Here is a 17,811-nt window from a genome sequence, read left to right as displayed (position 1 = left end):
TTTCTCTCTCTCTCTTGAAGAAACAGACATGAGTGTCAGTCATGTTCGCTATGTGGACGACAAACTGCATGAGGCTGAGACTGGAGCTGGGAATGGGGTTGTCCTGGCTTAGCCAACCAGTGGCCACAGTGACAGATGTGCTGTTTAATACCAGAGCTGGCAGCAGCTCCGGCTGGAGTGAATATAAACTGGCTCACTGTCTCCAGGAGGGAGAGTGCACCGCCAATGTAGCAACAAAGTACTTCACATGCGAGCTCATCCCTTTACAGTTGGGTTTGATGGGTCATCTGTGCTCTTCCCACTATTTTACATGCTTTCTTTTTCATGAAAGCCAAAGAAAACCATTACATTAGTCATACAGAGCACACAGCAGATTTGTATGTTGTGAATATAGTAGCAGGCCTTGTTTGTTTCTGATACATGACAGGCTAGCAATATAACGTAGAATCCCTCTTTGCCAATATTATGAATATTTAACAAGTAACCAATGTAGGAAAAACTCTACTGTACTTCTGTGGTCCTCTCATCATGATAAGAGTCCTGCCTTCAACTGATAAACATGAGAGCAAATCCGCTGCACCAGCTGTTCCAGCCTCTCAAATCACTTCTTTTGAAGACCCTGAGCTTCTCTTCCTCCTTGGCTGAGTCAGAAAGCATCAGTGTTGCCATGCAGATGTTACAACTGCCTTTAAAAGCCACATCTTCAGGACTGCTCTCCTGTAGACTTAACAAGTTCGATGCCTGGCATTGTTGCTTTATTCTTTTTTTCGTGTGTGCTTTAAAAAAACCTGAATATTCCCTTTCTGCCAGGCTTAAAACATGTGTTGTTGATTAAATCTTTGTTGATCCCTCTCTGTTTACAAATTAAAATGCTCTCTGTATGAAATTAGATTTATGAGTTGTTGGTTGTTTTTTTTTTTAACAAACCATTTTAAACTAAAACTGAATTTGAGCAACCGCAAAAGCAGAAAATTAATTTCAGGTCGGGATCTCCTTTCCAAAATGGATGTGTGACTTTTTGAAATAGAGCTTCTGGTGTGTGCATTATCCCTCAGTCATGCTGTGTTTTTAGTTTGGCCACTTGTATGAAACAAATACAGTCCAGTAATAGCTTTGCTGTCTTGCAGTAAAACGAAAATAGAAAGTAATCGTGGCACTTTGAAGTATAGTTCTGTAACTGAGATCTGCTCTATGGTGTATGTAAGTACGTTTACTTACAGAGCTTAAAGTTGTACTATGCAGGATTTGTCGGTTGGTGTTTGTAAACACACAGCACTTTAAGTTGGGCCCTCCACCCCGAGCAAGAGAAAGATAGAGCAGCGGTGGAAGAGCAAGATAGCGAGTGAATAAAGAGAATGAGCGGTGCTGATGAGAACAAAACTATGAATCAGATAAGTAAAATGTTATTTTCTGATTGTTTCACAGTGGTTACATTCTAAAGCATAAATAAACACACCTACACCTCCGCACAACCCTGCGAGAAGATGCCACATTGCTGGATTTTGTGTGAATGCAGAGCTTCATCCTGTCCACTGTGGCCTCTCTGCTCTGCGTGTGTGTAGCTGAGTCCCGCCCTCAGTTAAGCAGACACACAGACCTCCAGCTCTTTATACATCCAAGACACAGAGACAGAGGGCAGAGCGGAGCAGAGGAGAGAGACAGAGACAGGGGTGTAACCTGGTTGCTACGCTACAAGTCTCGACCTCAAACCTGCACACTGTTATTGGCTGAGGGCTACACACCCACTGCCCAAAGGTTGATGCCCAGAAGCACCCTGAACACAACAAAATAAGAAAATAGATAAACACACTGTCACCAACTTCTTGTGACACATAAGTGATGATTGAGAGGGATTATTTTTGTATGAGTCTATACATTGTTTTTTTTTAGGAAAATCCTGCATAGTATACCTTTAAATCTTACAGATTAATTTGAAAATAATGTTCTCCATCACCAGTTTTAATACAAATAACATTGCTATATCTAGATATAAAACTATATTTTGCCCTGCAGTTTGTCCTAAAGCCCTGCATTAAATTATTTTCATAGGCATGTAAGATTACTTCTTTTCAGTCTGCTTGTCTTTTAGCAATATTTCAATTGCAATCAATCTTTGTATTATTCTATTAAAATGCACAAAGCTCGAGTAACCACTGTGAATTCTGATGTGCAGTAATGACTTTTACCATATGTGCAAAACAGCTTGCAGAAGTGAGTTGACTCCCAATAGCATCACAGAACACGACAATGAATGTCTGCATTTTAATCAGCAATTGAAAGATTACTGTGTCTCAAACAATCTCTTTTATGCTGTCAAATGTTTTTGAACAAATGTATATGGAAACATTTTTGGTCGCACATGTAGCATATGGGTCACTGCCACAATTAGAAAGTGTTGGCAATTGCCCAGATGCTAATAACGCTAATTAAGCACCTGTGGGAGACATTTTCTGTGTGTTTTTATCTCATGGCTGGCTGACCTTTCCAATCATCTATCTTTAGTAGATGATTGGACAGGAACAGTAACAGTAAAGAGCCCCATTAGATCTGACAGCTTGCTGATGAATAGGTCCTTTAATGCAAAGATTTGAGTCTTTTGTGGGACACTTAGACACTGAACAGTCATCTTGGGAGGTAATCAACAGCTCTCAACAACGGAAAGACAAGATGTTGGTATGCTCAGGATTTTGAAAAAAGTGGCAAAAGGTTGGTTTTTTTATATATCTTTGAGTACTGTAGTTAATTATTAAAGGGCACTTAGAAAATGGGAAAAACTTGGATCCAATATTGTCTGTCACGGGTGCCTAATTGGAATATTGTAGTTCCAATTAAATGAAAACTCACAAAAATGTCCTCCCTTATACCAATTTTAAATGTGTACTTTTTTAATACTAATTTTAGGTTAATTACCATGAGAACAATGCATGACATTTAACCATAACTGCTAAAACAATAGTTCAAAAACTTATATCTGGCAGTGTATATATGCTCCGAGATCAAAACAATTTCACTGATTTATTGTTGTGCCATGTACTGTATAGTCATGACAGTGACTTATGTGCTGCCAAGCTGCAAAATAGGCCTGGTTATAAACACTTTCCAGGATAAAAAGTTAGACCACAAGAGTTCTTATCAGTAAAATCTCCTTGTGTAGTCAAAGTTCACTTGACAGCATTATACCCCCATCTGCTATAGGAAGTGCTTTATACAAACATACAGAGATGATGTAGTACTGATCATATAGCCTGTAATGCTCTGAGGGTCTGGGTATAGCGAGAGGGTGGAGAAGATAAGGAGAGAGAGTGAGAGGGGGGAGAGACTGAGAGAAGCTTAAGCTTGTGCAGTGATTGGTAGGGATTGCTATGTCCAATGAGACTCTAAAAGCTGCTTTAAAAAAATCTGTTTTATCACAATTTCTCCATTTTTTGTCATCTTCTTATCCGAATATATCAGCCAGATTGCATTCCCTGGAAATAGCCGCCTATGAGGCAATTATAGGCTTTACAATAAATGCCTTTGTGGTGTGATTTTTTTCTTTTTCATTATCAAAGTTGAAAATTTAGATTGCCTGTTTCTTGTTTGCTTTACTGTGTGCGGAAATGGGGTGCCCCAGCTTTCTGGCAGACATCTATAGAGGAAAGTAATACTTCCCAGAGAAAAGCAAAGTGCTAAGCATTAAAGCATGGCTCAAGTTGTAATATAAACCCATCAAGTCTTTCACTCTTCACCAATTTCTTCCTAAATGTTTAATATCCCACTCGTTGCTGTTACACCCCTTTGCCACAAGAAAGACACATATGCTCATGTTAGGCTCACTGGGATGCTGTATCACTGTGGAGCAAGATGTAAGTTTGTGGCACAAATGAGGACATTTATCTATTATTCAGACTTGTAGAGATGGCTGTTTTACTGCTGGCATGGCATTGCTGAGAGAAGACCCACCTTCCTTCAGTAGCATGTGCACGAAATGGACATGCAGTTAATTCTAATTGCTAGTTTGTTTCCAACTGTTATCATTAAATACACTGGAGACACTGTATGTATACTCAAACGCTGACAGTGAGGCTTTAAGTTAATTCATTGCACTTTTGCACGCTGTAAGCTGGTGTCTGACTGGCATTCTTAATTTCAAATACATCAAAACAACCAACCCATTACTCCAAGGCTACTTACCTTGTGTGAGAACTGCTATAATTGTAACAAATATTATCTGTAAGATCCTCCAGCTCTGGCAGTAAAGGCTCATGTTGGCACCCGGTGCGGCTCGTTGTTCCAGGCAAGTTCCCAGTGTCCGTGGTTTGCTCTTGTTTCAGCAGAGTATGGAGCGGATCGTTTCATCCATTTCTGCAGTTCGCACACTTAACATAATCACACCTGTTGGGGTACAAGTTGGAGTGTAGTCCGTGTTGCAGGTGACCAGGACAGCGCATCGATATCTGTTCATCGGCAGGTCCACGGTTGTGCGTAAAAGTTGTGCGTAACAAGCCTGGAGATGTCTCTCCTGAAGACTTTGTGTGCGGTTAGAAGATGTGGGAATCTTGAGCTCAAAAATACGCGACGGAGAGAGTTCAGTTTAGATCAATATTACCCCTCTAAGGGAATTATCTCAACAAGTCCTCCAGATTGAGTGAGTGACCCAGTCTGCCACCGCTGCTGGGAATCTGCGGTGTTAAACGGCTGTTAGCAGATCACTGACTGTCTTGTGCGCAATCCTCAGGGCACTAAACTCATCATCTGTCACTGTTCATCCGCTCAGGAAGCCACGTCCAGTACGCAGCTGGTACTGTAGGATTAACCCTGCGTTGGTTTGATGTCAGAAGAAATTATCAATCACGTTCATATCACGTTTTTAGTGTCTACTGATTTTTGATCACTTAATCTGTTAATGTGGGACTTCACTGTATATTGACATAGAAAAAAGCCACTTCTCAGTTTTATCTTCTCACGTGTCTTTGTGGTGTGGAAATGTTGGAATAGACCATTGAAAGAAGGATCAAACAAATGCAAATATCATGAGGATGATGTCTTGAATTAAAAAGATTCTAAAAGTAGAACACTTTTTTTTTTTTCAAACTGATGATTTTCCTCTTGTGATGGTATTAATTTTCTATTCAGAAATGTATTCCTTATTGATTTTAATAACTTTTTTATTAGTGTCAGAGGAAATATAAGCAGACAAATACATAATGTATAAATTTATTATTCCTCACCAAAAACTATGGAATATTTATGGATAATATTCTGCACAGAGAGTCAATGTATTGCAACATTGTCAGACCTTGGATGGTGCAATGCTTGTACTGTAATAATCACAGTTTAAATTCAACCAGGGAAATTCAGACTAATTAGGACATTATTGCATCACACGTACCTCATTAGAACAGTTCATTCAAAATTTAGAGATTGATTAAAGTGGAATTAGTATTACCAAACCTGCGAACATTAAGTGTTTTGCATGTTGCCGGTCAAAACAATAAATCTGTTTTAGTTACAGTGACACTTAGATTCCAGTGGGCTCTGAATAGTTGAGAGCATCAGGTGGATTTTTAGTGCCCTCTGATGGTTAAGAGGAGTTTACATGTCAGTAAAGCAAAGGTGAGTGACTATTGTTGCTTGCAGCCAGTTGCATCAGAAATTTTCAGGTTTTCAACTCATTTTAGCTCATTTTATTAACCTGATGAACAGAAGAGTGGAATTGAAATTCATGCATGATAGTTTTCTGCGCAGGTGCTGCGTGAAAGGGATGCTAACACTTTTGTAAAGTCTGTACTTGCGTGTGTGGGGGAAAAGGGTAAAAAAAAAAGCCTTATATTCTCCTTCTCCAGAAACAGAGTCATGTTTTAATATTCACAACTCAATAGTAGATGGAAGATATTGACTCCTTTCACTTCAACAAAATAACTTGTTGGAAGACTTGTAGTGGTAAATTGGGCTTCATTGACTAATAAAGAGGATTAACCAACATATCAACACATAGACCAAACCTCACGTAATCACAAGGAACGAGGAAGTTGCCACTAGCTCACACTGTCAGCTTACTTGAGCTCCTCCCTGGCACTGCAGCACTGTGATAAACAGCAGCAGCAACAGCATCTGTGTGTTGTGGTTGCTTCAGTATGCTGTAGTTCTGCCGTAGGATAATTTAGATCCTTTCCTATTTACCTGCTCCTCACACACAGAGGAACTGCCAGCAACGCTACGTATAGAGGATTTACCCCCCAAAACTGGTGCTGAAGTTGTTATAGTAGTGCACATAGAGCCATAAATCAGTCAGTATTCACACACATGCATGCATATTCATACATACTCACAAACATAGAATTTGCGAGTGTATAAGGAGGACATGAATACTTGTAAAACATGCATACAAGCACAAATATTTCATGATATTCATAAGGACGTAATAGCTGAAAGTAAACATAACCACATTTTTTCCTCTGCTATGTAAATCAGACAGGTTTTACTCAAGGAATTGACAGCTGAATGGTTGAGTAATCTCTCAAACTAATCTTTATTAAAATATCACAGGTGTGCTCTTGTAAGGAAACAGCCTTTTTAGTCAGCTGATGTAGCACATAAAGTGAATCACTAGTCACCAGTGTCATGCATTCACCCATCATTTAACATGACATTACGCTGTCTAAAAAATTAAAAAAAGCCTAAAATTTGTGACCTTCCTCCATCAATTCCTTATAAGAAGCACCCAGAGTAGCTCACAGACGCAGAGCAAACATATGGTGAAACCTGTCAAGAATATGTGATGAACACTTAAAGGACAGAGAAACAACACAGGCCTCCGGATATGCAAGTTGGGATGCTGACATAGATAGATGTCACAGCAGAGATGTGCTAGAGTGGGGAGAGTGGCCATAAACTGGTGATAGATGTGAGTGCCACGAGGAAAGGGAATGTGTTTCCAATGTACATCATCCTTCTGTTTGACAGATAGAGGTAGCTTCTGCTGAGGTGCATTTAGCCACACACAACACTCTAATGTTCCCATTCTCATTTTCATTGCAAACTCAGAAAGAGAGTGCACTAAAATTTACATATCTTTACAATAGCATTGTTACTAACCATTGAAGGTTGAATGTAATGGAGTTGCAGGTATTTATGTGTGTATAAGTGTTGACTTACCTGCATGCTCTTGTATGTCTTTCACTGTCTCTCCTGGTCGTATATGAGTTCCTGTTGTTCTGCAGTGTGTGTTAGTATTCACTATAAAATGTTCCATTTTATTAAGTTATAACATGGGTGCCATGTGTTTCTACTTGGTGACAATGCAGTCAAGTTGGTAGTCTCATGAGTTCCTCATTTTCCATTTTACAATCATGTCAGCAGTCAATGATAAAAAGATTATGATGTTTCCCTTTTAAATAAGCCATCAAGTCTGTAGTTGTAAATGTTGATAAGTTTTTTTTTATGGATGGGTTTTGGTTTCTGATGGTCTGCACCACTTTTCCAGAAAGGAAGTGATCAAACTGATGGAATAAAGAACTAAATAAACACATTCCAGTAGGATTGTCAGTCTTTTTCTTATTTACAGTTTATTACTAATATATAAAGCATTAGTAAATTATTTATTGACCATTAATAAAGCCATTAGTCACATCTATAAATGCTTTAGAAAGAATGCCTTATTAGAAAATAATGAATCTTAATGTCTCAGGGAAAGAATTTAGTACACCTAAATGTAAATATCTCCTATTGAAGACTAACTTGCAATTTAACTCTGAGAGTGTTAAAAGTCAACACTGTGCTAGTGTGCGCTGTGAAGCATGGATTTGGTCTGATCTCGTAAATGAATCATGAAGCTATCCTGGCCCTAACTAGCCTCAAAGTTGTGTTCACAGCAAGTTTCAAGTTTTTTTATTTAACTGATTGTTTAACTGAGCTGACAGTTATTTTGAGTTAGCAAGTGTTATCATTTCTCACTGAATAAATAACACAACATCAACACCTCTACAAATATGGCTCAAATATTCAAATCTGCTGAAGGTGTTTAATTAACTCATAAGAACCCTGGCATCACGTTGATTTTTACTATTTATTATTTTTCTGAATGCAGAAAAGTGCTTTTCTACTGTTCTGCAGGAAATTGTCCAGAATAAACAGGACTTAAGAGCAAACTGTGCTCATCGATGGGGACATTTCAGAGAGGAAGTGCTTGATAATAAAGTGCAGATGAGGTGGAAGGCCTTGTGCATTTCGCAGGTGCATGGTGGTAGCTATGATCGCACACTGGGACAAACTGCACATAAAACTGCAATGCGAATAAGAATAGGAACGATACTTGACAAGTCAGACTACGCCCACTAAAGCTGCAGATCAAACACAGTCTTCTTAAAACCATGTCAGCTACATGCAATTACAGTTAGGGATGCTCCCACCTGCAGCAGGCTCGATCTGTACTTTCCCACCCGATAAACCTTCAAAGAGTGTACATTGTTCAAACTGCAATGAATAACGAGCCCTCTGCTTATAAGACTGAGGCACAGTTTTCCATTATGTTCTTCAGTGGATAAAACAGTGATAGGCAAATCTTTGATATTTGCTGGAAGCTTCTACCTATTAAATGACAAGAGAAAATGGTTTCTGTGTCCTTAATAGGAGGGAGGCGACTGGAGGCTTTTTCTATTACATGCCTGTACAGCATCCACTGCACTCCCACACAAGCTGCTCTCCAAACATTAATAGCGAGTCTGTAAAACTTGAAAGGTATAAAGCAGAGACCTGAACAAACAAAAACTCAGATGGCTAAAATACACCAAGTCTTATTATTCCCCAGGGTCCTAGAGGCACACAGGTTAGCTCTGCACCAATGTCACCAGGAGCTAGCTGCAAACAGTCATTATGACTGAGTATACAGGTGATTCTGACCATAAGCTGCCTGTGATAGATGATTTACAGGCTGTAGAGGTTCTGAGTGTGCACTGGGATCATTTCAAGAAGTGTTAGCCATGCAACTACAGATGAAAGTCCTGCTAGCATTCTTACAAGGAAGAGTTTAAATAGTGATGCTTGCAACTGCAAACTTATTTTTTTTAGCTCAATTCTTTATTTGAATAGCATACCAATGGTTGTTTATTCCAATTTCTTGTACAGAGAAATGCTGTCTACAGCTTCCTAATCCAGCCCAAACTGGGCCATGAGAAACAGCTCTCCATGTTTGGGCTGAATACCCCCAGGCAGCCGAAGAAGAGTTTGTTCAGCCTAATCTCCACTGTGTGATGTGTGACTTCTTCCCCTGCTGTTGTACTCATGTAATCTGCTGTTTGTGCCGCTTTAAGACCGGAGAGTAGTGAGGGGTTGAAGCGGGAGACTACATGATGGGAACTGTCATCTCTGTCCCATCGATGGGTGCTGCCAGTATCCTGCTAATCCCCAGAGTAATCCCACCACCACAACAGAGAAATCAGACACACCAAGGCAGGCAGGCCTGGGCTCTGCAGCCCTCTGCATAGCCAATGCACACTGTAGTGTATGCTTGCACACAACTGTTAACACAGCAACAACAGCCACTTTACATGAAAATTGGAGCACATACTTGATTGAGGATTGAATTGATGTTTACATGTCTTGACAAATGACAAAAATGCACGGGGCAACTGAGGATCGTTTGCATTTTGAGTGAAACTAAGTAATCTCTTGAGTAAAAAAATTACACTATCCAATCTGAGATGCGTGTGACTGAGAGTTTTGGCATATGCCTACGTTGCCTCTCTTGAAATCCTTAAGCAATCCAAGAAGATATCTCACGTAAATACTATAAATCAAGTTCAAAAACTGTCTCTTGAAGTCAAATGCTCTTCAGAACCACTGCATAGGAGAAATGTTTTCACTCAGAGAAATCATCCAACTTTCTAAGTAAGTTTTCATTCTGTTTCCCCTCCTGTAATGACACTTCTGTGAAAAATGTAAGATCTTGAGGATCATTCAGCCGAGGCAAAACATTTCTGAAGACAAAAAAAAAAATCTGATGTCACCTCTACGTGTCTCCTTGCAGCTGTCTGAAAAAGCACAAACCAGATGGAATCTGACTGGGTGAAAACCACATGTTTGGTTGCCGTATAAAAGATGCAAACATTTCTTCCCTCTCACATTTTCTTTTTTGCCTAATGAGGAAGCTTTGATGTTTCTGTGAGACAAATAATTCTTACTGGAGGCTGCCATCTTGACAATTATCCTAGAAATATGTTACCAATAGTGACAATAAGATCTTGACATCTGGAGATGTGTTTCCTTTTAAAGTCAATAGAAGAAAAGAATACATTTCAGGCAATTATCAAATAGTTTTTCTCCTACAACGATCATTTGTTGCTCCTCATATTTTATTAATATTCTCATTAATCTCCTGTTTAGTTATCTTAAGGAGGTTTAGAGGAAATAAAATCAGTGATGCAGTATCCAGGCCTCAATTAAGTATAGATGCTTCATAGAATACTCATTATTATCCTCCCATTTTTCTCATTCATTTATCATTTATTTCTATATTAACATACAGTAATCCTTCAAAGAGAAGTTTCCCATTTGGGGGGGGGGGGGTTAAAGGAATAGCTCCTTCTCCCCTCTATGTTTCCTCTTTTGTTGAAACTGTGTAGAGGTTAAGAGGTAAAATGAATAATAGAGGACTGGGTTTGTTTTTTATGAAAGCATCACTGGCTCTATGACAACTATGGTGGATTAAATCTCCACTACAATGCAGTTTGGGTGACAGCTCTAGAGGTCAGACAAGGAGACTAGACAGACTCTTATTTCAGCTGCTGGCAAGCTGAGAGGCCTTGACCCAATTTAATATGTTTGCCAAAAGGATATGTACATACTCAGTATGAGGAAGTTGTTGGCTGCGCACTTTAATAGTGAAAGAGAACCAAGAATAGATGATAAAGTGATGTCTAGCCTTGTCTGTAATCGGGCGAGTGAACTAAAGGGCAAAGATGACAGGTTATTTAAGTGCAAGGACAGTTAAGTACAATACAGGCAGGCAGCAAAGATATTAATCTACTTTGAGAGTGGCCCATAAATGCTACCCAAAGGACCTATGAGGCTGATGAGGTTGATGGAGGGGTCATTGTGAGTGAATTGCAACACCCCATTGGTTGAACATTAAGGTCATGAGGTGGACCTTGGTGGAATCAGATTGTCAAGGATGAGAGGTGCCGGGGGCAACGTTCAATAAAACATGAGAGCAATCTTCTCACCGGGAGTAAAAGTGCTTGGCAGTCCAACTCCAGGCAGCCCAAAACAGATTTCCCCTGTGAGCCAAAAGCACTGCAGATGCTCATTCACCACGGCTGGCAATCCAAGCTGCCATCAAATCGACAGCCATTGCCGGAAATAGTGCTGGAAATTGGTCAAACTATCACACAGTATCTGACCTCTGACAAAGCTTATCTTGCACAAGAAAACGTATGGAGCTGAAATGATAGCGTCTGCCTGCACCGGCTCCTCTTTCTGCCTCATTAGTTACCGATATTGGATAGGTTATCTCAGCTTACAGCACATTTTAAAGTTGTAGCCAGCTCACCTTATCCTGAAAATGCTGCAGCGGAAAGGTTAAAATTTGAGAATATCACACCTGAAACTCCTTTTGAATATGATGATTAAATATGTGCCTGCCGCTTCCCCTATATGTCTCCTGTGTGGCAATAAAGGTGTGTCAATGGTGGCTACATTCAGAGTTTGTTCCATCGCTGAAGACTGTCTGCTACAGGGCATGAAATGAAGAGACAGATGATAAGCTTCTCTCTCACGCTCTGGGGAACACAGTCAGCCATGATGGAATGAATCATGACAGGCAGGCATTCCAGATACAGATTAGTATGTATACAACAACACCAGACGATGCATTCACAACCACAATATGGACAACCCATGATCTCTATTTGGATGTGGTCACTGGATTCTTGGAGTCTTGGATGCAGATAATTCCTTAAGCCTGATTATGTATGCATGATTATGCATGGTACGGATGCAATTTGTTGTCTGTTGTTACTTACTACTCCTTGATTAAAGCTGAAACTTTTACACAAAGTATGTGTTTCAGTTGAGGTGAAATTTCTGCACATGAGCAGAAACCGCAGCCTAAGCAGTAAGTAGTGTAGACTGTAAACATCAAACTTCCAAGTCTTCCCCCTCAGCATTCTTAAAGACACTTTGCAAGACCAGAGAGGCTCCACATCTTAAGCCCAATTTCCCTTTCACTGATAGAGTGCCAAGTTCCAGGAATTACCTGGCGAACTGCGATCAGGTCCAGAGGATTAACAGGAATATTCTCTTCCAGAAGTCAGACTTTTTTTTTTTCCATCTCCAGAGAGTGGTTTAGGAAAAGGCCAATGAGTGGATGTCAGAGCTCAACTTTAATTTATGTATATTTCTTTCAAGCAAGCTCACAACAGCATGACATGCAGGCTGAGCAGTTAGCCAGCCATGTTATTAGATTTTTTTTTCTTACTGGGGATGATGGTGCGCACATGAGGAGTTTCCAGGCAGGCAACATGTCAATCTAACAGCACAGGTGAACGGACAGATATGACAACGTATGTAATCATATTATGTCATACAAGTGATCAGGGGAAATGTGTGAATGTCTAAATATTCAATCAGGAAGTGGTGCAACAGTGCAGTTGTGCTGCCATCTAGTGCTACGGTGCTGCACCTCACTGCTTGTTGAGTTTGCAGTGGGATGTAAAATGAATTCAGTTCTGGACTGCATTCATTTTCTTTTCATTTATCTCCTGTGAAGCATACGTGTGTGTGTGTATGTGTGTGTGTGTGTGTGTGTGTGTGTGTGTATGTGTGTGTGTGTGTGTGTGTGTGTGTGTGTGTGTGTATGTGTCTCTGGGGATTGTGCCTTAGAGCACATTTTTATTCTGAGCATCTTAAAGTGCCAGGAGTGCACATGTCTCTAGTAATGGTAATCCCAGAGGGAATCAAAGCCACAGTCCTGGCAGTGTTATTGCCACGCTCTATCAATTTAACTTCACAGTGTGTATCTGTGTCCATGGTTCAGTGTCTGTGTCTAGTTGGACATTGATGTTTGGACTCTTGAAGAGTCAGTTCAGCCAAATTTTAAAAAGTGGTATCTAACCATGCAGATAGTTTGGGTTTGATTTGAACAGGTTTTGAGATGTTAGTCTCTGTATTTTTTTGCCAATGTCCCAATACATTTAAAGTGCAATTTTTAAAAAAATCTACTCTGGAACTACAATTTCTGACAATGAATAGTCCCTATGAAACGTTCCACAGTGTGTTTCATGGAGAGGAGTGAAAGGGGCAGTGAAGATGTTGCTGTTAAAGTAACAGCTTGATATTTTGAGAAACTGTTTTACTTTCTTGCACTTAGCTGAGAAGATAAATACTGCATTTGAGAGTGGTATCAATCGTCTCTTCTTACTCTTGGCAAGACAGTGAATACAAATGTAGAACTATTAGGCTACTTTAATTTTGTTTAATTATATTTCATTGCTTTGAGCACCACAAATAACATTCCATTCACCTCCATTGTATTGAGCTTGTGAAGGAAATCTCAAAACCTAAAAAACTATCTGAATGGCTACATACCACTACAGGTAGGAGAGAAAAAAACAGTATATATTCTTTTCTGTTTTGGGTGAAAAAACTTTTTTGGTCACAAAACATCACAAAACATCTCTCTCTCCCCATAGTTTAACTGATTAATGCTCACATTTTAGCATTAACCATGAGGAATGATGGTATCCTTTGAGTTTTGTCTCAAAAGTGGGAACTTCTAGCAGCTCTGAAGCAAAATCGTAAGAATATTTAACTGTGTTTTGCCAAGTCAGTTGCATGAAAACACAGTGGGTTGCAGCAATACATGTGAACTACTACAGACTATCTTCCTGATTGCTTAACATTAATGGTTGCCAGTTTCCATGACTAAACAGTGGGTATTCTTGAGTGCTGAGATGAAACACCTGAGCAAACAACCAACATGTCTGATGACATCCTCATAACATTTATCTCTTTCTATGTTCTCATTACTAATCATGCTGTTGAACAGATCTACAAAATGGCAGTAGTCAATTAACAGTTATGGTGGTGGCAGGAGAAGTAGTACAACTAGTCCTTTATTGGACCTACAGTGGAAAATTCCTTTGTCATTTCAGGTGATACAGATGTCACCTCAGGTTTTGTTATTGCTCTGCTGTCCTCCACAGGCTTCTGTTGTACTGTGGCTCTGGCTTGTGATTGACTGTGTATGCAGCAGGATGAGCCACACCAGGACAGAGCCACTTATCACTCCAGGAGCAATGGATGACCCAAGAACAGAGATGCAGCCTGGACCGCACACTGTGTCATCTGTCAGCCGGGCCGCGTAGGTGAACCGGAGGATGAGAGGAGATGAGCAGAGCTGAGATTTAAAGCCAGCCCTCCTCACATTATCTTCCCTCACACCATTGCTCATGTTGTGAAACTTCCCGGAGCCAAGAGCCACTGGGACAGGCTTTACAACCGGGGGAATACGGGGACAGCTGAAGGATGAGGGGAGGCATGCTACACCATCACGAGCATAGTGTTATGGTTATATTTCTAATGAGAATAAGACTCCAAATCGCTGTATTCATCAAGCACAATGAGTGTCAGGGAATTTGTCTTGTCAGCGCTGATGCAGGGACGTATCGACAACTCTGCACCAGTGCCAGCAAGACAAATGTAAGTATATTCATTCTCATTCAAGGAGAGGAAGTAACACTTTTACCACAAAACTTTCACTTCACCTCTGTCCTTAACCTCCTCTGTCCAGCTGTAGAAGGCTATCACAGCTGTGAACAAGCCAATGCTAATCCTAAAGGACTGGAGAATGCATTATAACATTAAAATGAGTAACTCCTTTATCCTTTATCTGTATAAAAATCAATAGAAAGCTGACCCAGGCGAAGACCATCATACATGGAAAACAAGCTCTTCTCATAATTGTCCTCATGTGCGGTGCAGTCATCTGTTCAATCTGCTGTGTGTGAGGCAGTGAGCCACGCAGACAAACACATCTTTCCATCTGGGGCAAGCAGAGGGAGGGATGGTGCATTCAGTGGAGCTGACAGGTACCCACTTCTGATTCAATGTGATTTATTTCCACACTGAGCTTGGACGTGGCCAGTGCATCAGCAGGTCAATTTGGATTGGGTAGAAGGAGAGGTGTCTGATTGATAGAGTAGGGCCAGCCATGTTCTCTATACGCTCCGCTCCCCCTCCATCAGGGCCCCTATATGGCTGATTAATCCTCAGTACACAGAGCAGAGGCTCTGGCAGTGATTTTGTGTGTTTGTGTGAGCTTCCATCTCTGACCTAAGGCTGCCTCCTTTTGGAAGCAAGCTGCCATCTGGGTCATTTTGGCATGGGTGCATCTTGTTAGTTTGGACATTTGGAAATATTTCCATAAGATGAAGCGAAGAAAATTATCTGAAGTCCGGCACAAATTATGATTGACCAAATGCATTAGTGTCACCACTAGATGGCAATATCAGCTAAAATAAATGTGATATTTTTTTTTTTTTTTTTTTTTTGATCACTTAAGAACAGATTAAAGAACGCTCTGTCTACATAAATTGAATGTTGTTTGTACTTGTTGTGGACTTGTGTACTACATTTTGAGGACAACATTTTAGTAAAAACCTCACTTATATTAAGTTGTACCCCCAACCTCTGTTTCTATTTTCTCAGAGGGATCAAAAATATACTTCTCTTCATCTAAACCAGTGGTTCCCAACCTTTGTTGTCAGCCATCAATATGATAATGGATGTTTCAACATTTTTACATACAATTGAACTGTGGATATTTAGGTTGGTTTGGTTAAGTTTGCATTCATACTACTACCATTTGTAGTGGCTGAACCTGGATGTTTCAACCATTTATGCATTACTTTTACAAGTTTGAGCCATTATTCATTACTTTAAGCTAACTTTTCAAATCAATTCAAAATACTCCATTTGTCCCTCAAGGGGCAATTTAGGACAAGCACGTTTGCAAACCACTACACATGTACAATTCATTTACACACATTAAGAACAATCTAAAACATTCAAATATGACAATGTTATTTATTACTATCAGCTATTACAATCATTTATCCACCACTTCTAGCAATCTATTTTAACCATTTATCAATTTCTTTTAGCTATCTGTTTCAACTGCTTGCCCATTAGCTATGTATAGTAACCATTTATCCATTATTTTTCGCAATCTATATCAATTACTTTTAGCAACTTCAGTTATTTACCAAATACTTATCTTTGATTCTGTGTTCGCTTACAAGCTATTTTCACACATGTCCAGCTGTTATGGTTGACTGAATATTTTTTAATCAAATTTTTATTTCATCAAATTACCCATGCTACCCCACAATCTTTCCACATAACTCCTGGCAACGGTAGAAGTACCCCCTGGATTTCATAATCACTGATCCAAATGTCAGCTTCACTGTGGATTTAGTGTATACAATCAATAACACAGTGTTATTCCCTCTGCCACTGCTTCCACAAGACCACTCCATAGGCGCTAAAGCAGGCAAATGAAGGACAGCAAAGAGCTGCTGACTTGCTTCTTTATCAGTCACAACAGCACAGCCAGCCTGCTCCCTGTAGTTCACTTCAATCCCCCTCTCTTGGTGTTTTCTCTCACCCAGAGCCTAGTTGTGTTGGGTGAAACTTAACAGACCCTCGGCCCCTCACATCTTCAAGGCTCGGTGTGGTCAAAGTGCTGCCTGATGTCCAACTGACCCTGCCCACCTCTGAGTATCTGACCAAGGCCTCCCTTTTTTGCCTGAAACCCCTCAAAGGGGTTTTATACCTTTATCCAGGCATGAGATCAGAATTCTAGCTCAGGATTAGGGTCAGTATCTGGATCAGTTGTATCAGATATCTACTGAAGCATATCTCCCCATCTCTCTTTCTCTTCTCTGGCTTTGCTGGTCCACCAAAAGACGTTTTTATCTTGTGTTCCCCTTCTCCTCTCTCCTGGAGATGAGTGACACATCAGAGATAGCCTTCAACTAATCCTATCCTTTATGCTCTGTGAAAGTAAGTTGCGAGCCTGTAGCCCTTTCACACTTTATTTGTTGTCGTTTGAAATCATACTTAATGTCATGCTCGACGTCAGATGGAAGCTCGGTGCCTTTTCAAATTTCACTCAGCCAGTGATGTGCCTCTCAGAAACCGAAGAAACTTAAACATCAAAGAGAGACAAGAATTCTCCCAGTCAGACTGTTGGTTATTGTTGGACTTGCTCCAGGAAATACTTGATGAATGCATTGGCAACGTGCCTTTCAAGCCGGCATTGTTTTTGGTTGGGGAGATTTTAAAGCTTCCCACACTGCTGTCATTATACTACAGACACTGAGGCACAATGAATGCAAGTCCGTGATGGATCGGATGAAACTTTCTCTTTCTCTAATTATAAACCCTTTCACAGGCTAATCTCAATGATGATACACTGTTTCAATTGAGTGTAAATTTTTTTTTTTTCAAACTTTACTGTCATCGGAGCTGAAATTGCTGTCAGTCATCAGTTGTATGTGCTCATTTCTCCAGCAGGTGTTGCTAGTGAGCTGGTGTTCCCACAAACAGACACTGGAATGAACTTTGAGATGGTGAAAGTGTGTGAGTGTGTATGTGGGGGGCAGTCTATCCCCAGAGCTTTACCTGACCTCCCATTCCCCTCTGCTGCACACACCTTGTCAGCAGGTTGGGCCTTATCTCCCTCCGACTGAACTGAGCCATTGAGTGCACACTTGACCTTGTCATTATCTTGTACCTAGCTTTGTTTCCACTCTCCTTTCTCCCTTTTGTGTG

At 40.3% G+C, this 17,811-nt stretch overlaps 1 protein-coding gene across 1 annotated transcript in view; it reads right to left on the bottom strand.

Moving 5' to 3' along the window:
• The window catches only part of LOC137171488 (transmembrane protein 132D), a 42,868-nt gene extending 27,500 nt beyond the window's left edge, over window positions 1-15,368 (bottom strand). The window contains exons 1-3 of the mRNA XM_067575429.1: window positions 15,310-15,368; window positions 14,243-14,495; window positions 4,174-4,303 (exon numbers count right to left, since the gene is read on the bottom strand). Coding sequence (XP_067431530.1) covers window positions 4,174-4,303; window positions 14,243-14,495; window positions 15,310-15,368 — 442 coding nt within the window. The remainder of the gene's footprint in view (window positions 1-4,173; window positions 4,304-14,242; window positions 14,496-15,309) is intronic.
• Between the last annotated feature and the right edge of the window lie 2,443 nt (window positions 15,369-17,811).

This window comes from Thunnus thynnus, chromosome 2, assembly GCF_963924715.1.
Source record: "Thunnus thynnus chromosome 2, fThuThy2.1, whole genome shotgun sequence".
NCBI lineage: Eukaryota > Metazoa > Chordata > Actinopteri > Scombriformes > Scombridae > Thunnus > Thunnus thynnus.
The sequence above is the reverse complement of the archived record's forward strand: the minus strand, read 5'-3'. Positions and strand labels throughout refer to the sequence as shown.